Source organism: Rhodnius prolixus, unplaced genomic scaffold (genome assembly GCF_049639745.1).
Source record: "Rhodnius prolixus isolate KJV_2025 unplaced genomic scaffold, Rpr scaffold_8, whole genome shotgun sequence".
NCBI lineage: Eukaryota > Metazoa > Arthropoda > Insecta > Hemiptera > Reduviidae > Rhodnius > Rhodnius prolixus.
The window spans coordinates 6215978-6230438 of NW_027411593.1; the positions used below are offsets into that span (position 1 = coordinate 6215978).

At 33.0% G+C, this 14461-nt stretch overlaps 1 protein-coding gene across 5 annotated transcripts in view; it reads right to left on the bottom strand.

Annotated features, from left to right (window-relative positions):
- LOC141450769 (uncharacterized) overlaps nucleotides 1–14461 on the bottom strand; it is a 25011-nt gene continuing 10550 nt past the window's right edge. For 3 of the 5 annotated variants that reach the window (XM_074121560.1, XM_074121558.1, XM_074121559.1), the window contains exons 8-11: nucleotides 3600–3699; nucleotides 3411–3515; nucleotides 1484–1639; nucleotides 351–652 (exon numbers count right to left, since the gene is read on the bottom strand). In XM_074121560.1, the coding sequence (XP_073977661.1) occupies nucleotides 596–652; nucleotides 1484–1639; nucleotides 3411–3515; nucleotides 3600–3699 (418 nt within the window). In that variant the 3' untranslated portion in view covers nucleotides 351–595. Of the gene's footprint in view, nucleotides 653–1483; nucleotides 1640–3410; nucleotides 3516–3599; nucleotides 3700–4028; nucleotides 4943–14461 lie in introns of those variants that run through there. The other 2 variants (XM_074121562.1, XM_074121561.1) reach the window with 2 other exon arrangements.

Sequence of the window (14461 nt, forward strand, 5' to 3'; positions counted from 1 at the left end):
ATTAGGAAAACAGAGAAATATGAAAAAACTATGCAAGGAAAACTAGCAGTATTATGTTTTCTCTTGTTCTAAAATGTTGCTGGACGGTATATAATTATGTAGCATACAAAATATCTATTTTTTGTTATTATTATGCAAAGGTATTGGATTGAGCAATGTGCCTGTGGATAGATATAGCTATCTATCCTGGTCTGGTTACAGGTATTGCATGGCTATGAGCTTAGGTATGCCTGTGAAGATGGTTAACCCAAGCAGTGGCTCATGCGACCACCTCTCAGAGTACTGTGTAAATGTTGTAGAGTTGTAGTGAATGTTGTTTGTGTTGTTAGGCTGGGATAACCCCGCAGGGATGCCAAGATTCTTGAAGAAGTGGCTAGCCCACATCCTCCTACATAGGATATTTTCTATGTAATAAACAGAATTAGTTTAATCCAATTTATTTATTTAATAGAGAAAAATACAACAATTAACCACAATAAATCATTATATGCTTCAATAAATGATCAGTGAATACAAAATTTAACAAATAACTAACATTATCAATACTTAATTAACAATATTTGATTTAATAATTTTCATTTAAAATTCATGGATTTTATGAGGAATTCCAAGCGAACAAAAGACTCATGTAAGAATAGGCGGAGTTCATCATCTGTAACAATAAATGATTAAAATAATAATGCATAATAGTTTGTTCCAGGAGCATGATAAGCAAATGTGGGATGTAAAACGGTACTGGGTTCAATAGGTTGACAAGTCTAGTAAGGATAACCCCAAGCCTAGCAAGAGCCTTGCATGAGGAATGGAATTCTCTGTACCTCCTCAGAGGAATTCACAAGAAGTCTCCATACCTCCTCAGAAGTATTCACCATAACGTTTGCATGCGAATTCTGAAGTTTAGCGCTCTCAAACTGAGTTAGAATCGGGCATTTAACTTTTTAACTCACCTCTGCACCTCCGTTCATATACTGTTTTTGAAGTGATGTCTATAGTGATTGGAGAATCGACACAATAGATCGATCTGCGACTTAAAAAAAAGCTTATTTTGCTTTAAATGCTTCCGTACTATGAGTTGATCACCTACTCTAGACGAACCCAGAGCACTTGGTGAAGTCAAACAAACTATGAAGCTAAGGTGGAACTCGACACAGAAAGAAGCCATCAACAGAGCTTTCATGGAAAGAGATGATTGGAAAATGGAAAAAACTAGCCCTAGAACAGAGTTCCTTTATTCAGATTTAATCTCTCTGCGAATGAAAGAACAGAAAAACACAAAATATGGACCAATATAGTTCTAGTTAAATTTAAATTTGCTGAAAATTTGGTTAGGTTCTTAGTGCTGGATAAATATAGTTCATTTTAAGCGCCGACAGTCAGTCAGTGTAATACGAGACGGAAACATGTGTAAAGTTGAAATCTCTGCACCAAGCTGTTTAATCTACTCCTGATGATGGATAAATACATTAAATTTATACATATATACCTTGCCAAATGTTTCCATATTTGCAATTAAACTAAAGGGACCAGTTACAGCCATGTCTTTTGTTGTATAAATCTGTATTATGTTCAAATATTGATGAATTTTTTTTGTATAACAGTACCAATTTACTGAATATAATTCAAAATTTAGTTGATTGTTCTGAAACAGAAAGAAATAAAAAGCTGTGATGTATTTATTCACATGTCTTTTTCTGCAATTTAGTTCATCAAATTAGCTTGAAACTTTTTAATGATGATAATAATAATAATACTAATAAAAAGTATAAAGTTGATTATTTTATGGTTTTATTACAATAAATTGTCACAATTGAAGGAAGCACAACATTGAAATTTAGATAAACTCTGAAATCAATCCTCCGTAAAATCAATTTTATATTAAATAGATGGGTATTTAGGATATAATATATATTATCGAGGATTCGGTAAAAATACTAATAACATTAAAAACAATTAGACTATTATAACCTATGAAAATATATAACGTCTTATTAAAAAAAAATTATTACAAATGATATTCATAAGAATTCGCTTGCCTTAGGTAGTTATACAAGTTGGTTGTGAGTTACAAAAGAAAACTGAGAACCATAGAGTGGAGAACAGGAATATATCCAAGTATTTCGGGAGTGAGTAAGAGAGAATATAACGGGACTTACTCGGGAAAGTTCGGTGGTGAGTGGAAAATAGATAATACACTAAGTAAATAAATGGTTTGTTTTGGGAAAGAAAAAATGTGCTACTAATATCATTTGTAATAACTTTTTTAAATAAGTTGTTATATATTCTCAAACGTTATAAATAAACGTTATGGTGTGAAATGTATTGGTAATATCCAGGCCCAGAGGAGAACCATATATTCGTTGAAACGTTGGCGTCAAAACAGAGTTGATGATTTTTTTTCTTTATCGAATCCTCGATAATATAATCATAAATATTAATCATTTATGGTCACTAAAAGGGAATACAAATAAATGTAATTTTTATCATTTACGAGTCAGCCTGAGCTACTTCTGGGACTCGGACGGATTGTTGTGACAGCCTTTTTGTCCTTGGAGTATCTCTTCAGTTTAATCTGTTCAGAGAATTTGGTGAGCGACTTCTGCGTAGAGCATGGGAAGACAAACAGGAGTTTCTCTTCTCCATAGTGCCAAAACTCTCGGCCATGAACAGTCTACAACTAGACAGGAAATTGGCACTAATAACGCCTGATGATAGAGTCGACGCGATGCAGTGTTTACCCAGCCGATGTAAACTTAGACAAGAGGCTGATGATGTCTTTTTTTATTCTTATTCCAACTTTTTACTAAGTATATGTATCCTAAATGAAATAAATAGAATTAAATGAAAAAAAAGAATTGCCTATTTATTTCAAATCAATCTCTCTCCCCTGTTTAAAACTTCTGGCTGCGCCACTAGTCCTGATATTTTACTAGAAAAGCCATTTTTTAGTTAAGATTTTCTAGAAATTCATTTAAACTGCGTTGTTAAGTGCTCTTATAAACCAAGTGAATTGAAATTGATTAAAAAAGAAAATAATAATAATAATGAAATTGTCAGGGAAGGGATTAGCTATGAGGTTAGCATACTGGACTCCCACGCGGAGGTCCCGGGTTCGAATCCAGCAGCTGACCCTTAGATTTTCTCTTCCTAGGAGCTTCTTACAGCTCACTGTCCGGTGATGGACAGTGTTGTCTGTAACGAGAGAACACTGTCCGGAGGCCGGCAGTGCACTGGAAAAAGCTCCGGGCGCTAATGACCTCAGCTGTTGATGCGCCAAAAAAAAAAAAAAAATAATGAAATTGTCAAAGTTGGGTGATAGGTATTTTCATGCAATTTTAGACGACCAACAACCCTTTTACAATTTTCTTATTAGAACAGTCTTAGTACGGTTACAGAAAGAAATAGTTGATTACCATATCAGAGACAAGTTCTCCCAAATAGCATACACTTAGTATGTTAGATATCTGCGCGCCACACATGATGAATAAGCCCAACAGACCTCCAGGACGATCTGCAAGCTTGTACAGAAAAAAATCATAATGAATTACTTTTTCAAAAAATAATCACAATATGAATGAATGCAACATAAGAAAGCAACTTACAGAGAGAGCTAGAAAACCTGAAACTGCAACCATTGCAACACCTGAACCCACTGTAATCACCAATATATACTTCATCATATTTAAAAGATGTTTGTGCATTCTGCAACAATGTAAAGAGTATAAAACTTATGGTAGAAGTAGTTTGTTCTAAATTGGAGCCAGCAATAGATTACATCAACCAATTCATAACCATCCCTTATATTTATGCCATTATTAGTGTAGGTGATTAGTAACTAAATGGGACGGTAAAAATGTTTATAAATCATGGCTGAACATGGTACAACAATTCTTTTAGGAATATTAATGAATTATTCACCCAAAAAATGATGAACAATAAAAGAACCATTGAACCAAATTACTTCTAGAAAGAACATTTACAATTCTCCCAGCTTGCCAAAAAATTAAAGAGTTATATTAAATATCAATTACCTGTGAATGTTCTGATGATGTTTTATATTTTGTAACAAACATGATTCCATACATTTCATAAAGTCTTTATCTTCATAAAGTTGTGATATGCCCAAGTTTTTATTTTTTTTCTCAAAATAAAGTTTTTCATACATTTTTTTGCTTCTAATCTCTATATTTTTTATTGAATATTTCAATAGATCAAGTTGCATAATTATATTCATACAGACGGTAATATATATTGAACTGGATGATAATAATATTATTAAAACAATGAAGGCAAGTGAGATTTGAAGAAAAAAGGCGAAAATAAAGTTAGCACCTTCGTGTGCTTCAAATGGATACATTATTGGAATCGGTAATAAAAAATTTACGCCACTATCTGAATAAATTCTAGTCTCAGCATAACCAAAAAATTTATCTACGTACGGTCCTATTATTACCACACTGAAACCGCACATTAAATTCGCAATTGGTAGACAAGTTTTCAGTAATTTTTTAAAATTTAAATTCTTTCTTTTTATCTCTTTGATTTCATCATTTTCAAATTCTTCATTTTCATATATATAAACACCAATGCCAATCATTCTGTGTATATTTCTAAAATCAGTGCGACTAGTAAATATTATGATCTTGAACATTACAAAGAATATTATAATGATAGCAAAATTCAATGAGTTCAACATCAATACAAAATCATCAAAATTATACAAAGCTGTCACAAAGAAAAAGTAAATATGTGAAAGTAAAATACCATAATAATAGATCAATTGTAAACAATACAGGAAAATGGTGAAATTGTTTTTCAAAATTGGATACACTCCGGAAATAATAAGTAGAGAATAATATTCATTATAGACAACTTTCTCGCTAATTTCATCAGTTTTCTTCAGAAAATCATTGATTATTGATGAAAAAACCTGTAATAGCCACATGATTTTCTTGTTTTTTCTTATGTTTTTACAAAAAAAAAAAACTTTTCTAAATTGATGTTAACTTTGTAAAGAAAAATTTACAAATGAAAATGAAAATCTACAAACTAGTAATCTATATACATGTTTATAAAGGAAAATCTCAATGATATTGTTTTCTTAAATATTTCAGGTGATAATTACCCTGCTAAGACTTATTTTGTGGTGAAAATAGGACAGAATTTTCATGAATTTTTATTTGTGAGTGTGAAAATTTTTCTGTGTTATTTTCTTCACCATTGTTTTTGAAATAATAATTTAATGTCTTGCGAGTTTTCCCAATGTTACAGCCAAATCTTTACTAAGTAAAATTATCTATTTGATGTATATTCGTGGTAATTTTCTCGTCTGGGAAAATATTTGTGTTCTATATTTTTTTTTTATTCTATTAATTACGGTTACGAGTATTGATTACTTAGCTAGGGACATTTTATCCAAACAGGTATACTCAATGTTACATTATTCATTAGAATATTCCTTACCAAGTTTCTTTGTTTGGTAATCTGTTTTATTAATAAGCATTTATGGGAAGAGGAAAACTGGATCCAAACACCCCTACCTCAATATAATTACAATAAATAATTATTGACAACTTTTTTTCATCAAACGTATGAAAACGATTAAATCAAATAAAAATTGGATGTGAACACACGCACAGTTTATCCAGCAACCTATTTATTACATCTCTATCCAGAATGACTGGAAATCCACTCACAAAGGAGGACTAATTGCGTTGTGTCTTATTTTTCGTTTTATTGAATTTCATAAATTTACTTTATTTTGTTTTGTTAAAAAAAAAGAATAAGGAAAGTATCTTTTGCAAATAAAAGACTGTTTCTTTTTCTTCTTAACCATTCCTTACCGTTAGTGCTTATAAAGTTTCAACTGTAAGTGTCCACTTCTATTAATACAGAATTCTTAAAGAAAAAAGATATTTCGCGATAAAAGGAAAAGCAATTGTTAAGAAAACGATCACAATTCATAGAGAAGTGGAAGTATTAAGACTTGAGAGAATTCATAGACAGGACATCGCACGATTTTTTTTTTTTTAGATAAAATCGTTGATTTTATTCGTCATAGAACGCATGTTAATGGGATATCCCCACATTAGTAAGTGTAGTACGAGACGGTAACGGTAAGTGAAATCAAAATCTCAATGCTAAGCTGATTAATCTACAGCTGAAAAATAAAAGATATTTTCCAGCATTGTGGAACTAACTACATTTTAAAAAAAGATAAAGTTGTTTTACTAGCTGTGATTCGAGTTTGAAGCACAGTCTGGCTGTTCGCGAAAGCGAGGATCTACTCATTTTTAAGGACTCCTTTAAGGTTTTCCAAATTTTGAATTATTAACAAGAGTATTTGGTGGAAATTGTTAAGAGATGTAAATTGAGAAAAGAGAATAATAAACAAAAAAAAAGAAAAGAAAAGTTATTTCCAAACATACAACTATCGTTTGCCACAAATATAAATGAATGAAGAAAAACCAGATAATCGATCAGCTATTGAAGGAGCTATGACTTTAGAGAGAAAATGAAAAATCCAGGAAAGCTGATCCAGATTTAAATAAATAAAATAAAAATTGGTAAAAGTATTATACCTCAAACTAAGTAAAATCAAAATATTTATTATTGATCATTTTAGAGAAGTATTTTCGCACCCTAGAAGCCGTACGCTCCTCTGGCCAAAAATGAACAAAAAGAAAACTGAACTTACAAAAATGAAAACCAAATTTCACTTACTTTTACAATAAATAACTATACTCTTGACATGGCGTATTAAAGAAATGTATGTAAAATATAAAAATGTATTCTGTAAACTGTTTAATGTTTGTGGTAAATTTGCCTAAGGTATTTTTTTTTGTTTCCTCAATAAAATGAGGAATTGGTGTTTATGTATCAAACACAAAAAGTATAAAACAGACGAGAAATACATAAACCACTAAAAAAAAAGAAAAAAGTTAATAAAAGAAAGAATAGAGCAAGAGGGGTTGGATGGAAGATAGGTTGGCGGAATGAAAGATAGATGGGGCAATTTAGCAAGGACACTGTTAGGCAATGCAACAGCTATCCTATATATTCCATTTGCTCCTGTTAGGCTATTTGTTCTAGCTGGGGTTAGACTGGGATTGGCACGCTGCCCACCCCCTTACGATAATTTCTTTTTCTTTCAGTATTACAGTACTCCTTCAAAATAAAATACATCTTTTATTGAGTCAAGCCATTGAAAGATCCAGAAGAAGTCGTGTTACAAGTTCGAAACTTTCACAATTTATTTAAAATAACCCTAAGATGTAAACTATTTTAACTTGAGCTAAAAAAAACTAGCATGATTACTCATTCAACTTTCATCTCTCACCTCTTTTTTCAAAAATCAATTTTCCTGTCGAAGCATGCATATTTCTTGATCCATAACTGGTTTCGGATTTCCATTCATCACCAGAGATTCAGTATTTCGTATAGAGATTAAAAACTAGTTTATTAAATATTTAAAAGTTTAACTTTAAAGCATCAACATTCGAATAAAATGACAAAATATATTCTCAACGAAATGGCACTTATTCGGTACAGCGAACCTTTGAAACATTGCTTATATATTTTTAATATTTAATAGTTAATTAAGTCCATTGATTGAAATGGTACTTTCAACGAGCAGAGCCCGGTATCGCCTCACCAAAAACTGGCATAAATCAAATTTTTTCAAAATAAAATTTTGTACTATGAACAATAAGTATATCCAATTTAATGAAGATTGTAGGAGTCGTTTACGGAAAGAAATATCAATTTGGTGAAATGGTACTTGCGGTAGACAGACTAAAATGAAATTACTAAGACTTTAATCTCGTTAATCATTAATGGTATGCAGAGAAATTGGTTGGCCACTAGTATTACCGGATATTGAGCAAAGGCTTAGCGATATATATATAAGCACGCTATTTGTTGTTGCCTAGGAATAATAGAAGCTACAGATTTAGGCAACCAAATATTTAGAGTAAGGTAAACCAGCCATGTGCATCTAATAAGATACCGCTTTAGATGAAGCTTGTTTCAACCAGGTCTTATGTATAGGATATCTTGAGGAAGTGACGTCAAGAATTTCAGCGGAATTTCTCCAGCTTTACTATCTCATATTATCTCTCTATCTCTCACTTTAACACATGCACACTAGAATTATCAGACATAGCACTCCTTGTTTCTTGCGGACAGCTCTTCAACTTTCATTTAAAAAATATTTTCTTGGTTAAGTTCATTTAGGGATACTTTTCTCAGTATACAAAACTAATAAATCCACCATAGTCAGATTTTGCTCATAATTTTAATCTGAACTTTACAAACCACAACACACTGTGAATTTGAAAACTGTGCTATATCATCTGTTCGGATTCCCTTAACATTGGTCTTAAATAAAGCCGCGGAAGAACGGACTGTGAGCAAGCGGTATCCATACTACATTCACGTCAATAATCTGTACGACCGTATTCCAGCGAACTGAACACTGAAAGAGTTTGAAGATATTTGATTATTTTAGAGATGTTTTTTTTCCCCTTTGTTATTGGCCTCTTGAGCTGCAAATCAGCCATTTACATTCTTCTTTCGAAGCTTCTTTAGTATATTGAATGTTTATAGAATTATCTTGTTGTTAGTTATGAAGTCAAAGAGTTCTGTGTAAATGCTGCCATCATCAGCAGCCAGAATAGTATTTAAATTGGCCATAACGGACATCCAGTCGCTATCACAGCCCTCCACAAACGTTCTCTTCCTTTAGTATTATTAGCAAATTCCAGGATTAGATGATTGGAAACATCTCACCAGTGGTCCTGTACTTCTGGAATAATAGCAGACGCCAAGAATGAAGTTAAAAAAACATTTAAAGACAGGCTTGTTACTTTGCTAGAAGTTGTTAAGAATGATGTGATTTCTCTTGGAACTTTACACAAAATTGCCTTATTAGGACGAATTATTTACGGTAATCTGTCTACTAATCAGAGAATACTTTAAAACTATAGAGGTCTAACTATATGAAAATAATGAAAGACTTTTCCACAATAACTTAACAAGAAACCCGGAAAACACTTAAAAATATGGGTCATATAAAAGTAGAATCCGTAGCCCTCTATGATATGACATGTTAGGGTAGAAAAACCAGCGACTCACTATAGTGGGAGCCTGTCAGACTATGCCCTCGAGAAAAAAGTTAAAAACATAAGAACCAATGCAGATATTCTTGTAACTCTGTAAATAAAGTTTTTTTTTATTTTTAAAGCCTTATTTATTTTCAAACCTGTGGTACATTTCTGCAGCAAGTGAAGCTGACACAACATGATACATAATATAAATACATGAGTTATATGAGGGGAAGAATTCATCCAATGGTGAAATTCTCAAAGAAGAACATTTCACTATTGTATACTTGCACTTACTTCATGGAGAATTTTGGAGGAGCAATGCAGTAAGTTAGGAAACTAGAGGATTAGAATGTAAGGAAATTGAACATAACTTAATCTTGCAGCTTCAGAAACGAGGGAACAAGGAGATCTCGGTGCTAGGTAGAGTTAGAAACAAAATAAGGAGCGTTAGCGATTCGTTGGGGTGTTTTTGATTGAAATGATAGAGTTTAATAAGAAAAAGCTGAAATCATTGATTTTATCCGTCCAAAGCACGCTCTATATTATATTCCTGACCCGTTTCTCATTTCCAACCATCAGCAGAGGTAGCTTAAACAGTTTAGTGTAGAGAATTTGATTTCACTTATATTTCCGTCTAGCATCATTAACATTTTGAATAACTGAAATACACCACCATTTAATCTTCTTCAATCAGTCAACAAGTGTAGTTCAAGTCGGAATCATAAGTGAAGTCGAAATCTCTAAACTAAACTGATTACTCTACATCCTGACGATGGCTGAATGACCAAAATAGATCAGAAATGAACTAAACATTTCTAAGACGGATAAAATCAAAAATATTATCCAGTACTGGTTGACCTAACCACGTTTTCAAATGTAACAAATGTATTTAATATTCATGCTTTCGTATTTATTCTTTCCTTTTACGAGGGTCGTTTGAAAAGTCCGTGCAAAGTCAGAGAGATAGCACCACTGGCGCGTATCGAGGTTATGTTTAGTTAGTAGCATCTCTTGGAAGAACACACACCAAGTTTCAGCCAGATCGGTCTATTTCTTTGTGTTTGGCATTCGTTTGAATCGAGGAAGTCGAGTGATTTTCAAAAAATGGACGAAAAAGAATTTCGTGTATTGATTAAACACTACTTTATGAAAGGCAAAACGCCTCAGGAGACTAAAGAGAAGCTTGATAAACATTATGGTGACTCTGCACCTTCGATTAGAACAGTTTATAAGTGGTTTCAAAATTTTCGGAGTGGCCATATGGGCACAAGTGACGCTGAACGTTCTGGACGCCCTGTTGAGATTACTACTCCAGAAATCATTGATAAAATCCATGATATGGTGATGGATGTCAGAAGAGTGAAGGTGCGTGAGATTGCTAGTGCTGTGGGCATCTCGAATGAACGGGTACATAATATTTTGCATCAACATTTGGACATGACAAAGCTATCCGCAAGATGGGTGCCGCGATTGCTCACGCTTGACCAAAAACGAAATCGTGTGAAGTGTTGCAAGGACGGTTTGCAGCTGTTCCAGAAGAATCCGCAGGACTTTAAGCGTCGTTTCGTCACTGTGCATGAAACATGGATACATCACTACACTCCTGAGACCAAAGAACAATCTAAACAATGGGTTACCAAGGGGGGAATCTGCGCCAAAAAAGGCGAAGACCGTTCCTTCGGCCGGAAAGATTATGGCGACTGTCTTTTGGGATTCGCAAGGAATAATCCTCATCGACTATCTGGAAAAGGGTAAAACTATTACAGGTGCATATTATTCATCGTTATTGGACCGTTTGAAAACCGAGCTGCAAGAAAAACGCCCACGATTGGCCCACAAAAAAGTCCTTTTCCATCACGACAACGCACCAGCTCACACCTCAGCAGTTGTGGTCGCAAAATTAATGGAAATAGGGTTCCAATTCGTTTCACATCCCCCCTATTCTCCAGACTTGGCTCCCTCGGACTACTATTTTTTCCCCAATATGAAGAAATGGCTGGCGGGAAAAAGATTTTATTCAAACGAGGAGGTGATTGCAGAAACGAATGGCTATTTTTCAGACTTGGACAAATCCTATTATTCGGAAGGGATCAACAAACTAGAGCAGCGTTGGACGAAGTGTATAAGCCTAAAAGGAGACTATGTTGAAAAATAAAAAAGGTTTACCCCAAAAAATTAAGTAGTTTTTATTTTTGCACGGACTTTTCAAACGACCCTCGTATTAATTAGATATTGTATTTCAAAAACGATTATTTAAAAAATAATTGTTTTGGAATGATAAATCGATATGTTCCTGTAAGTAAAAGTTGAAGGACAAATCATAAATAAAGTAAATAGTTAATTTATGTATGTGAGGGAATTTACATTTCTAATTATTTATTAATAAAGGAATCAGATGTCTCCAAAGCATTTCAAACGTTCTTCATTATTCACAAAGAAGGCCCCATATCGTAATAACTTTCTTGAATAATTAAATTTAGCCTAGAATGAATTTCACATGTTGCTTTTATTTGGTCTACTTTATTAACTTCCTTCTATTAATTACTTAAAAGAATAAGTGTTGCCTTAGTTTTTAATTTTCAATTTTGACTGTCCTAAGAAAGGACCCTTTATCCTTTAGACCCGCATACTCTAATGACATTAGTTTTTCCGCTTGTAGGCGATTATTATTTGGTGTAACAAATTTCAAAGAAATGCGTCCAAAGTGAGCACACCTACTTCAAGGTACCTCTATTATGGTGCTCGACAGAGCAAAATATTTGGGATCCTCTAGTAGCAACAACCTCTTAGTTCTGATTCATAAACTGCCCTCCTTTTAGGCGTCATAACTTCTATGCCTGTACCCAGTTTATGAGGCATCAAAAAAAAAGAAAGTGTAAAGGAGATTAAGCGGAAGACACTGTGGTCCTATTCTATCCCCCACCAGTAATCTTGAGGGTTAAATATTAGTTTATACTTAGATTTATGTTGAATTAGTTCATTTTGTAAAAAAAAAAGAAGGCAAATATATAATACAAATAAGAAGACAATTTTATTCCTATGAAAAATAATAATAATAACTTCCCAAAGTTGAAAACATTCTGTCTGACTCTCACTCGACTCCTCTTAGAATTACAATTCAGATTCTAACTCAAAATTATCTTCTAACTACAATGAGTTTTCTATCATTTAACAGTTTTATAACCGTACATTATTAACAGTTTGCGGAAAACCTAGAAGCAATTTTCATGAAATTGAGCTCAACATCGAATAAAGAGGGATTTCACTTTCCCTGTTAAGAGGAATTTTCTTATGACTCGATTTTAACAATACATATACAGTAAACAAGAGATATCACCGATAAAAGATAAAATATACAATATACACATAACAACAACTTGGTAAAAACTTCGTTTTTCGTACGCAAAAGTTGTAAGAAATTTATACTTACTCTAGTAATTAACAATCAATATTCAAATATTTAGTTTTTATTATAAAATTATAAATATTAATAAAACGAGATTTACTTATTCTTGAAAGCCAATAGCACACTGAAGTATGAATAGGCAGCATTCAATATCTGTGAACAGATTATGTAAAAGTAATAACATAATAGAATAATAATATTTTTAAGTTGTCAGGCCTATAATTGAGAAGAATTTAAATTGTTAATCAGTTACGCTTTCTAAACTCCAATCAGGTGACATAAAATCTTAATAAAAAATAAGTTCATCAACTTTCTCTGGCTTTTTGGAAAATATATTTTCCTAAATTATAATTATAAAACTTTTAATTTTTAGGATTAGCACTGCGTTGATTAGGACATATATAATGTAAAGTAATGCCTATTTTTTCAGGCGAGCTTTAAATCATTCATGCTACTAAATTAGATGTCGTTGACGGAGACGTATAGCAAACATTCTTTACTATTAAATTTTCCAATTAAATAAAATGCAAGCCTAGACCAGGAGGAATCGATTGTATCACACAATCTTAGCATAGCCTAGCCTCTAAACGCTCGGCTTCCGTGGTGCCTAGATTTTCTAAATTTAGCCCGTATATTTTTTTTCATTTGGTATCCGGGATAAGAATAAACAAGACAGGATGAGCGCTTGGGGAATGCCATAAGAAATAAGGAGGCAAAGAACGCATTTGTAAGAGAAGTTGGAGAAGCAAAACCAGCAAATTGAAATGGTAAGCAGCATGAAGTGGTCTTGGGGCAAGGAAAACTTACAAGCTTTTACCGCAAAAGATAGATCAATTTCATTAAATAAATCCTAACTTTTATCTTAATCTTTGCTTAAAAAGAAAAAGAAGGAAAAAAAATATTGCATGCCATTACTTGCCCCGCTAAATGATACCACGTTGGCTTTAAACTTGAAAATACCAGTGAGTTGTAATTCCTGGCGATTATATTCCTGCACTATCAACATACTAGCTTTGAACTTCGCGCTGAAATGGTACCACGCCAAGTTCTGCACTTCTTCGCGAAACTTTTCATTCTGCAAATTAACATTTTATTAAACAAAAATGCAATTAAAATTAAAAGATAATTAAAAAAAATAAATAATTGCTTTTGATTATGAAAGAAGCTACTTCAACTAAGAAATAGTAAGGAGTGATGGTAAGCTAATGGTGATGACGACACAGTCATGTGTGATACGTATTTGGTGACGCATTTTTAATTCACTAATTTGTTTCTATAATAAAAGAGTCATCTTTCAATTATTGTTAGAAAAAGTGTGAATTATTCTTTGTTGGTTTTTATTCATTAATTGGATGCTGGATCTTTCAAAAGATTGTGCACCGCTGGTTGATAAAATAGAGATAATGCCCTATTTTTAAGGCGAGCTTTATGTTCAACTACTAAACTAGGTAATCATGGATGGAGGCGATTAGCGAAAATCCTTTACTATTAAATCTCATATTAATCGTTAAATAAATTCCAAGGCCTAGATCGGGAATCCAACCCAGTTCCACAGTATACTTCTTGTGATTGGGGGTCTCGCCTCAAACCGCTCGGCTATCGTGGCTAAGATATTTTTATACTCTATCCATTATCAGAGCCTCTCACAGCCAAGAAGCTGAAATCCATATTGGCTTAGAAATATGATCACTCTGTATTACAAAATCAATCCTACAAGAAGAAATTTAGAGACCCATCTTTAGAACTTTAGTACCGAAAGATGCAGGCAACAAATGAGTCTATCTAGGCGGAGCTTGTTGACCAGGAAGTACACCATTATACACTTCTAGTCTGACGTCAGGTACTCTGGAAAAACTTAAGGGAACAAAGTGAGGGCAAGGAAATCCAATAAGTATCAATCGCCAATTAGTTTTTTTACTGCTTGTACACAATATTTGGCCGTACCGTAGCG